Raw genomic sequence first — 11,984 nt, forward strand, 5'->3', positions numbered from 1 at the left:
AATGTTAGTCAAACTAAAGAAATATTGCTTATTGTACATTAATGTGACGAGATAAATATAAGATTTAAATACTTTTATTGAATTAGGCCATTTTCTGGAAATCACAATTATACAAATGTGAGTTTTGTTGAGTGTTAATTCCGCGATGCCCGACTTGTCTTTAACCAATTTGACACGTGTTTCGCCTCTACACGAGGCACCTCAGGAGATGTGTCTTGTGCCAGAATTCGGCGAGTCAACACCAATATTTATGCTATGTTTCACGTCCGTTACAATAAATACTAAAGCATGTTGCCACTTATAAGTATTTCCTTCCAGGTTCGTTAATGGAGGCAGCGCAGAACCGACCCTCATTCCAGACGTACTTACCAAGTATGAGCCCGGAGCCGTCGCTCCACAAGCCAGGCTCGCTGGTGCACCCAGAGCGCCGCTCGGACCCCTACAGCCCTGACGTGGTCCGCCGGAGGGACGTCACCTCCAAGCGACACTCGATGCTCGTGGACAGCGCCATGACCAAGGAGGCCAAGGAACTCAACAGGCGGAGCCACGACGTCCCCATCGTCAAGAATCTCTCGCTGGGTTGACACCAGATCCGACAACAATCAATGAAGGTGTGATGACTTGCAACTGTTTGTCTTAGTTATTGTGTTGATAAGGAGAGTGTCACCATCTTTTCACTACTAATTTTCTTACGATAATGTTTTTACTATGGCAATAAGGGACGAGCAGGACGTTCAGCTGATGGTAATTGAAACGCCCTGCCCATTACAACGTAGCGCCGCTCAGGATTCTTGAAAAATGGTAGTAAATTTGATTTTATCTTTGAGTAATTATTGTTTTTATGTAATAGATAATCGGTTTCGAAGGACCAATCGTGAACTTTTATTCGTTTACTTGGATTTCCAAATAGGGATAATTTTATCGCCTTGGCAATGGTTTTGCCAACTGTTTTGTTTGTTACACCTTCATTGAATCATTATCCGAGTTGTAGATTTTTCTGAAGAGTTTCCCAAAATGTTATTAACCAAATATTCTCAGCAATTAACCGAAAACCCCACAGAAAAAGTGAAAGATATTTTCTTTTCCGTCCGATATGATCTGCTGTTAAATGGGCTATTAATAAACGATTTAGAATATTAAATTTTATGATAGACAATCTTTGTAAAAAACGCATTAAACCGTTTTTTTAAAAAGCATTATGTTTTAAACGGCTGATTCCTAGCTTGCTTTTTATTTCAAGAGAACTTTTACAGAGCAATTATCTAAAATAAAAACCTTCATGACATATTATATCCCTAATAATGTTGTAAAGGTACATTATTTTTTTAAAGAAGTTCAATTTTTTTAAATCAATGTATTTAAGTAATAACTTATATATCCTCCACTTAATTGGCACAAAAGTGGCCCAAAACATTTAAAATCGCGACGATCACATAAGGCCATCTCTAAGTGCAAGAATAGCATAGGATTACTATATAATTATTTAAGATAGATAGACGCATTCCACGAGAATAAGTTGTTACAAACCTAGTAAATACGCCTTATTGCAGTGCAGGTTTGCAAGCTGTATTTAAAGTGATGAATCAAGTATGAATGTGGCATTTCATATCATCAATAAGTATTCATTCAATAAGAATCTCGGTTACCGAGAACCAATGTTATAATCATTCAACCTTAACTATGCTTTTAAAGTGATACAATCATTTATATATTTCTTTGTTAAAAAATAAAGGCAGTATATTATCCATATAATTGTCGTACGAATTAGCATGAAAAAAGCGCGCAATGAAAAATTCATCATCAATTAAATTTTGCGCGCGCGGCACCGCTCACACACAGCACCGTTCGATTCCATTGGCCATTGGCTAAGGCTGAGATCTATAGAGCGTACTTATCCTTTGCTCAACTAACATATAAATTAGCTGAGTATAAGCTTCGCATAATCTATGATTTCGTTTTTATAGTCATTTGACAGCTGAAATTAAGCTGAACTTAAGCTAAGACAGCGCATTGCATAAGTCTATTTTGCGTTTTTACACACCCAGCTAAGTGTTAAGCGTAAGTAAATTCTGAGCAAAATCTAAGTACGCTCTTTGCCGTGGAGGGCGTGTCTTGTTACATGCGCAAGATAGTAGGAAAAAGAGGTCGTATTATTGCATATCTTAATTATTTTCTCTGAGTACCTTTGTCTGCGCGTTTATACTTAGATTTGATTTGTACAAAATAATAAACAATAATATTGGATTGCCCTGCTCTTTTGAGTTTGTTTTACATCAATGTTCCTCATCGACCTCCTCGTAAGGCAACTGCATTGTTTAAAATCCCACTTCACAGACATTAACCATAATTCTGAAAATTAATTAACGCGTGGGCTTTGTTATTTTTAAATAATAATTAAATTTTTTTTATTTAAATATATTTATTTGTGTAGAAGTTATATAATTTTTTATTACTACATAGCCAACAAACAGCGTCACAAATTTATTTTTCATGCATGTCTGATTGCATGTAAGTGGCAACGCAATTATCATTTTTTTAATTATGTTGTATTTGTAGTGGAATATATGTTGTAGTTTCTGAAACTCTCTCATGTTCTTTAATTAAATAAATAAAAAAATAGCTCAAAATAGCGATACCTTCACTTTTTCCTTGCGGTTGGGTGGCTCTTCAATAACGTGCACATAAAACTAGTCATACCTACTACCCTTACTCTTGTTAATCACCACTTGCCATAATCATTTTATAATGTGGACTGCTCTCAATGATATTAATGTTATTTTATCTAGTTAGTTGTGCAATTATATATTTAGATTTCGTTGTATGTTATTTATTTAAACTTAGCTTATGTTGAAGTAGATTTTAGTTAACAACCACACAGATAAATTGGGAGTCAATAGGTGAAATCATATTTTTTAACTATAGAATTACTGAAAAATAAAACTAAAATGTTTATAATACTATGCCATATCCTTTTCAATTTTTTCAGAAGATAGTACTAGCACTAGTGGCATATATAATTTTATAAGATTTATTATTAGTATTCCCAATTGTATTATTGTTGTGAAAAAAGATAAGCAGACAGGTGAATAAGAAATGTCAACAAGTGATTTGAATAATATGTACATATAACGCGTGAGTTGACTGCAGCGACTAGGAATGCGATAGTGGTCGCAACTTTAGTATTAACGCGATAACATGGTGCGACGAATACGGCACAGCACTACACTACAGACGCGCGAGGAGAGACGTGCGGACAGCGGGGGGAGATGACTGCATTCAACTCGAGCGATAACTATAATTACTGTATATAAGGTCAGCGGCCATTTGATAAAGCCAAAAGAAAATAACTGTCGCCGCTACTCGAGAGAGTTATTTGTACTATCATTTTTAGAGTTCATCACACGAAAGGAGTTTGACAGACTGCATTCATGCGAAGAAATGTTGCAGCCTCGTGCTTTTATAATCTTTGGTCTGTACAGATTATGACTCGTATAAAATTTGAATTTTATAACATTTATATTAATTAATTTACACATTTTAAAATATTACGTAATAATTTGTTATTTAAAGTGATATCCCTCACTTAGTTTTACATATTCGATCTGTAACCAACATTTGTTAACGATGAGATGAGAGTTGAACAAGACATACTAAGATTTACGATCCATGCGGGACTCGAACGGGCTCGGTTAGAGCGCTCAGACGGAACTCGAGACCCGCATCGTTCATAAATTGTGTAACCACAATTTTAATTTGTTAACACAATTCGTGCGACGGACTCTATGAACGTGGCTGAAAAAGGAGCCTTCTTGAAAAATGTCACTTGTGCAGGTACTTAGACACCATATTGAAATGTCAGTTGTGACAGGTAATGTTTGAAACATTACCGATGTCAGAAGCGACGTTTTAGTTCAGTTTGATGTACGAGTCTGACAAATACTTATAATTAATAATATATTCATATTGTTTTGTTTATTATATTTTTTCGTGAGTGTTAATAGTTAATTGATAAGGATTACTTCATAGTTAAACGAATATATTGTTATAGACGCATTTATATTGTCATCATCATTCATCATTTAAGCGGGAAGACGTTCACTGCTGGACAAAGGCCTCCCCGAAATATCGCCATGATGATTGGTCCTGCGCTGCCCTACCATCCAACCTACTCCGGCGATCTTGACCAGATCGTCGGTCCATTTTTTATTCCTTCCGGTACGTGGTCGCCATTCAAGGACCTTACTGCACTATATTGTATTTAATTTCAATTTGTAAATCGATGATTGGTGGCCTCGGATCTAGTATGTTAAACTAGTCTATCTTAGTAAGGTTACACAAGAGCTTATCGTTGTAAATAGTTGCGAATTGTGTAAAGTAGTTCTAAAAGAAGTATATTAAAGCAGGTATGGGCTTTAGAAATCCCGTGCGACGTTTTTTAGCAAATATCAAACCTAATTGGCACCTGGTGTTGTGAAACGAAAAAAAATATGTTTACTATTATTATAATCACAACATTAAATATATTATATAAGTATATATGTTAAGGCCCACAAGACGAGATTAAGAATGTAAAAAAAGTCTCAAGGGATCAAAACATTTTCATCGATATCTTTGAATATTGAAAAGAATTGATATATTTAGAAGATTGTCTAGAACTGCCAGGCTATGATTCCATAATTAAAATCAACAGCTACTCGTAATAACAGCAAAAATCAACAAAACGAACAGTAATGGATTATTAATAAAAACAAACTAAGTAAAAACAGAAACGATAAAATACGTATTACTTCAAACGCAATTCAAACAGGAATGCACTTGTTCACAAAATGGCGGACCGAATGTTGACAACTGCGGTACTGACTGCTTCCCTGTACCACGAAACACGCAACTACAGCTGTCGTCGACTACCTGAAACCATTACTGCGTACGAGTGATAGGTACAAAGATAATGGCAATGTAAAATAAGACAGTAACGGTCCGTTTGTTTACATTATTTATCTCGTCTCGCTGGCCTTAGTATAGTAATATATTATGTTAGTCATTTGAGATGCTTTTTAGTCAGTAAGTTTAGCCTTAGCATCTCTATATAGCCCTATACCTGTAACACTATAAGTATTACTCTAGCTTAGTTCTCTTTACAACATATATCATTCGTTCGACAATAATTTTTTATTATGTTACTTTGATGCGAGTCTGTTGGTCATCTCTAGTGTATGTGTGCCTTCCGATTCTATTAGATATCATATCATTATCGATATTATTGCGAACCTTGTGATTATTCGATACTTAAGATATTATGATTAGTTAGACGATAGCTGATAGCAATTTTGATTGATCTCTTAGCTATATCCACAAAAATAATTTTATTTATTCATATATTTTATTTGTATCAATATTTTATCAGTTTGTTTTGCATGACGATATTTTAGCATTTTTTTTATCTCAAGATTATGTTCGTGACTTTATGATTTATTTTCTAGCGTTAAAAAATCGCTTATGTGTTGTACTATTGTCAAACACTATCTGTCCGCGGTGGCATGTGCGCCTAATTATAGTGTACAATCAGTAATGCAACACACGCGTGTGCCCCTAACACCGCGGGTATCGACAATTTGCCATTATTTTAGAATTATGCATATATTATGACAAAAATGGCGGCCGATGTCGGCTCTCGCGCACTGCCAGTGAGTCGTTCCGACCACCGTTAGTTATAGATGTATATTAGGTGGTCTTGCACGATGTAAATATGTGTGTTCAGCGTACAATATATAAATCTTATGAATACTTTACCCATAAGTCGGCGTAACGTACTAATTATAAGATGGAGCCTTTAGTGATGCAACTAATCAGATTTTATTTTAATAGCTATTGTTATTAGTAACAGACGTATTAGAAAAAACCTTAGTGAGAGAAAGGGGAAAGCAACTAGCGAATGAATGACTAATACAGTCCTAAAGTTATTTAAATGTGAAAGAGATAACGACGAATTGACTAAATCATTATTGATTTAGTGTAACTTAAGATCTATCATTTGCGAATCAACGGTAGTAAATATTAATAAACACACGTATTATAGTAAACTCTACCTTCATAAACAATTTATATTGAATTGTCACCTATTTATTTGCATGTTCTGTGCTGTGACAAACTCACCTATTACAATTATATAGCGCCTTACAAGTATCGCATGATCCAACTAAAATGCAACAAAATGCTAATAAGGGCGCGATTTTCCGCTTGGGTATGCCACTTCTGATGATCCAGTTCGATCCATTGCAACATAGCGCTTTCCGACCGCTCTGGTTTTATATTGTGATATGTCATCGGGTTCTTTTAAAGCTATGTACAAGTTGTAACCCACTTCTAATATAAATTCAATCAATTACTTCGCAAGAATGCAAAAATGCCTAATGCACAGTATTCTGAAGTAAGTGTCAACAAGTCGTTATCTCTAAGCATCTGATATCAATGCCATCACAATTAAAGATCCGAATGTTCATGTTCTAAAATATTTTAAATTTAAACGTTTTTCCGAAATATAATATAAAATCAGAAGCGGGATTAGTTGTTCGATGAAGCGCTAGCGTGTGTGACTAATATTTAACTGCAATTGTGTTGTTACATTTAGAGGTATTGCTGACGATTGTTATAGTCCATTAATAATTTATCGAAATAAACATTTTATAATAATTTTGTTTTTTATTTATTTCTTACTTCATTGTGCCTGCTAATAAATTATTGTTTCGGACAAATGTTCGAATATATTGGAGTGGTCAAAGTTTTTCAAACATTTCATATACATAATATTGACTATTAAAACTACTAGGGTAGGGAGGGGGAATGGCGTTCACTTAAGGAAAAGATATGGTGTGTTTTTCAAATTAATTATTATAAATCAAAATTAAAGAAAGTAACAAAATCATTAACTATCGAGTAATCAATAATTTAATGACAAAAGCATATGCAAAACATACACAATAGTTAAAAAGTGATTGCATTATCACAAAAAAGAATAGTTTAATGTCTGAAAAGTAAAATTAATAATTAAATAAGTATTAATGTTTGGATCTACTGACAAAACACCGAACCAAAGATTAGATCAGCACGGCCGCAAACATAGAAAAGCACTTCAAGGTCGTATGACGCGAGCTGGTTGTCTTTCTTTATTCTGTGCCAGTGAGAAAAATATCAAAATTTTGCTTTTAATAAGCAGTAACAGCACGCTGAATATGATTGCTGCCAGAGCTGACTGTTCCTTCCAGAAACTGTGGATACAGTTAGCTCCAGGTTTATAAATATATTTAACTAATAATACTAACATAGTTTATAAGAAATATTGTTACTAATACTCTCTGAATTAAATAAACTCGAGTTAGATGTTATCTAGACAAGAGATTTCAGAAAAATAAAAGATACGTAAAGATAACCCAAAGTAGGTACCTACCTAAGTAGGTAATTATTGCTTTTGTTATAGAACATGGTAGCTTTAATAATATCAGATTATCCGCCTTACAAGCAGAATAACCTAACTAATTAGGTACTTATAATATATTCTTTACGAAGAATTATAACGTCAAATACGCACGTGTAAATTAGGGAACTGGTGAAACTGAAGGTGTCGTCAGGAAGTACGTACGAATAGAATAGATAGATAGTAGTTTGAGTCATCGGATTTATTATGTGTTAAGCGTCCATTGCAACTGTGATCAAAGTGCGATTTTAAAAGCGCCTTATAAGCGAGCATCTAAAGTAGATATTACTTTAAAAGAATTGAGCAATGCTTAGTTCTCACTTACGTTGCTAGATCGAGTAAACATGTCGAACCACTGTTTGGTCTTTCGTCCATACATTCATCATTCATCTATTGAGTACGCGCGACGCTTAGTATTCAGCGAACCGTTCCAGCCAAAATATGTCTGTTAAACAACGCAAGCTCGTTAGCCCCGTTTTCACCAATGACACTTCAAACTGAGTTTAATGAAACTCAGTTTTACGCAAACGAGTTGCCAGTCACCAACATTAAACTCAATGCGAGGGTTAACGTAAACTGAATTAACTTTTCATAAATAATAGAATGTATCACATACCTGTCAAAACTGTCATCGATAAGAATGAACAAAATTAAAATGGTTATAGCTATGTCAATGTTTCTATTACGATAACTATAACGACAGTGACACTGACTTGAAAAATATGTTCAACGGCCAACATTGGGCGGTGAGCATTTAAACGCGTTTAGGCTACAACTGCGATAAGTTTGTGTTGGTGATATTAGAATTGAATCTGTAAACTCGTTTACAGTCGTAAGCTTAGTTCTAAGTGTTTTAATCATGTTCTACTTTAATGGTGAAATCGGGGCTTAGTTTGACTGGGCTATATGCGCACTTAGTCTCTTGACTGGGCCATTGTACGCGTCAGTTAATCTTCTTACTCCAACCAGCCCAGACCGTTCCAGAAAGATAGCAGCCTTTTCAGATTGCTGCAGGCATTCGGGAACGATACTGGAGATTATAGAATTTATGTCCGTTGTTCGGCCACGCTCCTGCCCTCTATAAGCACATGCAGTGGAGTTTATACATACAGACAAATAACGTCGCATAAAAACAAAGTCGCAATATGGAGCATGCTACAAATTACACCATAATAAGTTACGACTCCAATATCAATACATTGCCGCATTTATTCCAGCTGCATAAAATATTCTTGGTCAATAAACAGCAATGTAAAAATTCAGTTCATAATTCATTCGGACAGTGTCAGTTTACACACTACTAAGAAGAGAAGTGTGCTAACATTGTCTTTAAACACACTTCTGCCGTTCAGACTGCGAGTGGTATGTCCTTATACATTATATGTATAGAACGTCATTGACTACGATTAACAATCGCAGACTGCTAGTCGACATACCGACACGTACATAAGCTCTAATTAAGTTCGACAGCTCGCTTCAAGTAGTCCGAAGGTATACAATATAAGTATATAAGACATACTTTCATCTAATCCCATTTAGCCGGTTTGATGCGAGTCTTCTAGTGGTGAGTTTTGCGGCCCATATGTAGTTTTTTACTCGTCTTGGAATAAAACTATCGAATAATACCGAATGTGAGTACGGACCTTAAGAGAGACTTCTGTAAAGTAAGTGATTACTGTCCATAGTCTTTTGCATCGACTAAAGGAGCGTTACCGGTTGTTTGAATGGTTGAAGGCCCTTGTTTAAGGTACCCACCGCGTATGCATATTCATTCCAATTTGGTTGCAGGTGGAGGGGAGGGGGAGGCAAATACCGGCCGTCTTCAACACCAAGTGCGGAAAGGAGTAGTTTTAATTTTATTTGTTTTACTCTGAGGCTATGTTAGGTTACTTTGAAAAGGGTGTGCCAGCTGTTTGAGGATTGCCTTAGATCTTTGACCTCAGACAGGTCATTAACCTCTATTACCATTACTTCCGTGTTTTCAGGGCTTTACGAGGGTCAAATTGGGGGATCATATACAATAAGTTTTAGATACAAATTCGGGTCTGCGGCGCTGCGGGCAGCCCCTTCCTCCTTTGCGTTATAAGATATGGCTAGCCGAACGAGCCGGAGCGGCTAAGGCTGGACAGCGAGCCCCAAGGTCGAGGCCTCCAAAAAGCCCCAGCTGTGTAGGTACTTACAGTGGACGGGTGCTACCCACTCTCCGCCCCACGGCTGTTTTATAACACTCCAGCAGTAGGGCAGACTAGTACCAAGTGGAAATCGTGGTCCACTGATTAACTTCTGCCACAGTGCAGTGGTAAAAACAAAACAAAACGTTGATAGACGTTTCGCCGTCACACAAAGATTATTTTATTTTATAAATATTATGAAAAATTTGTCCCGTTGTACGTACCACGAATCTCCGCGGGTGGAGAGGGTATTAATTGAAAGGGGCAAACAACCGCCATAAAATGAAACTCGTACCAATCCCAAATTCAGGATTCGCTAACCCTAAAAAATTCACAAACAATATACTAACAAAGATAATTTTCAGTGGTAATTTTAAATATATATTATATAATGTTCATCGAGAATTTTGGTAGGTACTGATCGAATTGATTTATTATTTATAAACTAGGTATAATTAACATTAACTGACTCTAGAACTAGTGATAATGTTAAAGGAGTTTGTCCACTTCACACGAGCTATCAGTCAAAAAAATATTTTGTTTTGTTTTCAAATCTTTCACAATACTTTTATACGAAAACATTTTTAAAGTTCACATTATTTTTATGGAATAGGAGGACAAATGAGCGTATGGGTCACCTGTTGTTAAGTGATCACCGCCGCCCACAATCTCTTGCAACACCAGAGGAATCACAGGAGCGTTGCCGGCCTTTAAGGAAGGTGTTCGCGCTTTTTTTGAAGGTGCCCATGTCGTATCGTCTCGGAAACACCGCACAAGGAAGTTCATTCCACAGCTTTGTAGTACGTGGAAGAAAGCTCCTTGAAAACCGCACTGTGGAGGACCGCCACACATCCAGATGGTGAGGATAATATCCTAACTTGTGGCGTGTCGTGCGAAGGTGGAATTCGGCGGCAGGAATCAGGTTAAATAGCTCTTCGGAACACTCCCCGTGTTAAATGCGGTAGAATACACACAATGAAGCGACGACTCTACGCAACGCCCAGTGATCCAACCGTTCACAGGGCACCCACGTGCAGCAGAGAATTGTGGGGGACCCCACAATTCGAGCTGCTCTACGTTGCACGCGGTCAAATGGATCGAGCTGATACTGGGGTGCGCCAGACCAGAGATGAAAGCAATGCTCCATGTGTCCGGACCTGCGCTTTGTAGAGCGCTTGTATGTGGGCCGGCTTGAAGTATTGCCGTGCTCTATTAATGATGCCCAGTTTCTTTGAAGCCAATTTGGCTTTGCCATCCAGATGACGACGAAATTGGCAATCGCTCGAGATTTCGAGACCCAGTATTCCGATACTAGGCGAGGCTTTAAGGGAAGTGTTGTCGAAGAGCGGTGATACGACAAATGGGGTTTTTTTAGTGGTAAACGCGCAAACTTGAGTCTTCTGGGGGTTAAATTGGACAAGGTTCAATTTACCCCATTCCGCGACCTTCTCAAGAGAGGACTCGATAGAAGACACAAGTTTCTCCCGGCACCGTTCGACGATTTCCCGAGAGAGACCTGTATGGCCCATGTATACGGCATCACCAGTGCTGTCGTCTACATAGCAATGAATGTTGGAGGTGTCCAACATATCATTGATATGCAGAAGAAACAGCGTGGGAGACAGCACACAGCCTTGGGGCACTCCAGCATTCACGTGCTTCGGGTTCGAGCAATATCCGTCGACAACGACCTGTATGCTGCGCCCAGTGAGGAAGCTGGAGGTCCACTTGCACAAGCTCTCGGGAAGCCCAAATGATGGAAGTTTTAAGAGGAGCGCCTTGTGCCATACAAGATCAAAGGCCTTCGCTAAATCCAGGCTAACTGCCAGGCCTTCCTCCTTGCTTTCAATAACCACAGCCCATCTATATGTTAGGTATACCAGAAGATCACCTGCCGACTATGGCGAAACCCGTATTGTCGGTCGTTGATCAACTGGTGACCCTCTAGGTATACCAAGAGCTGACGGCTAATTATGCTCTCCATGATTTTGGAGAGCAGGGAGGTCATAGCAATAGGCCTGTAGTTTGCCGCATCCGAACTGTCTCCTTTTTTTGGATCGGATGGACAAGGGCTGACTTCCATGAGTCGGGGACTACGCCTTTAGAATAAGAGTGCCGGAATAAACGCGTTGGCACCGGCGTCAACTCAGGCGCACACGTTTTAAGCACGATTGGAGAAATGCCATCCGGCCCGCTCGACTTCCTGACGTCCAGCGAAAACAGAGCTCGCCTAACAGTTTTCTGTCTGAACTGTACTTCAAGCATATAGCTCTGACACCGCGGGATGGTCGGCGGTGTTTTTCCGTTGTCGTCAAGAGTCGAGTTGGAGGCGAAAAGAGCGC

The 11,984-nt window shown here is 37.8% G+C and overlaps 1 protein-coding gene across 4 annotated transcripts in view; it reads left to right on the forward strand.

Annotated features, from left to right (window-relative positions):
- LOC126964637 (rab GTPase-activating protein 1) overlaps positions 1-6,690 on the forward strand; it is an 81,340-nt gene extending 74,650 nt beyond the window's left edge. For all 4 annotated transcript variants that reach the window (XM_050807864.1, XM_050807863.1, XM_050807865.1 and 1 more), the window contains one exon: positions 319-6,690. In XM_050807864.1, coding sequence (XP_050663821.1) covers positions 319-584 — 266 coding nt within the window. In that variant the 3' untranslated portion in view covers positions 585-6,690. The remainder of the gene's footprint in view (positions 1-318) is intronic.
- Positions 6,691-11,984: the final 5,294 nt, after the last annotated feature.

Source organism: Leptidea sinapis, chromosome 5, assembly GCF_905404315.1.
Source record: "Leptidea sinapis chromosome 5, ilLepSina1.1, whole genome shotgun sequence".
In the NCBI taxonomy this organism is placed as follows: Eukaryota; Metazoa; Arthropoda; class Insecta; order Lepidoptera; family Pieridae; genus Leptidea; species Leptidea sinapis.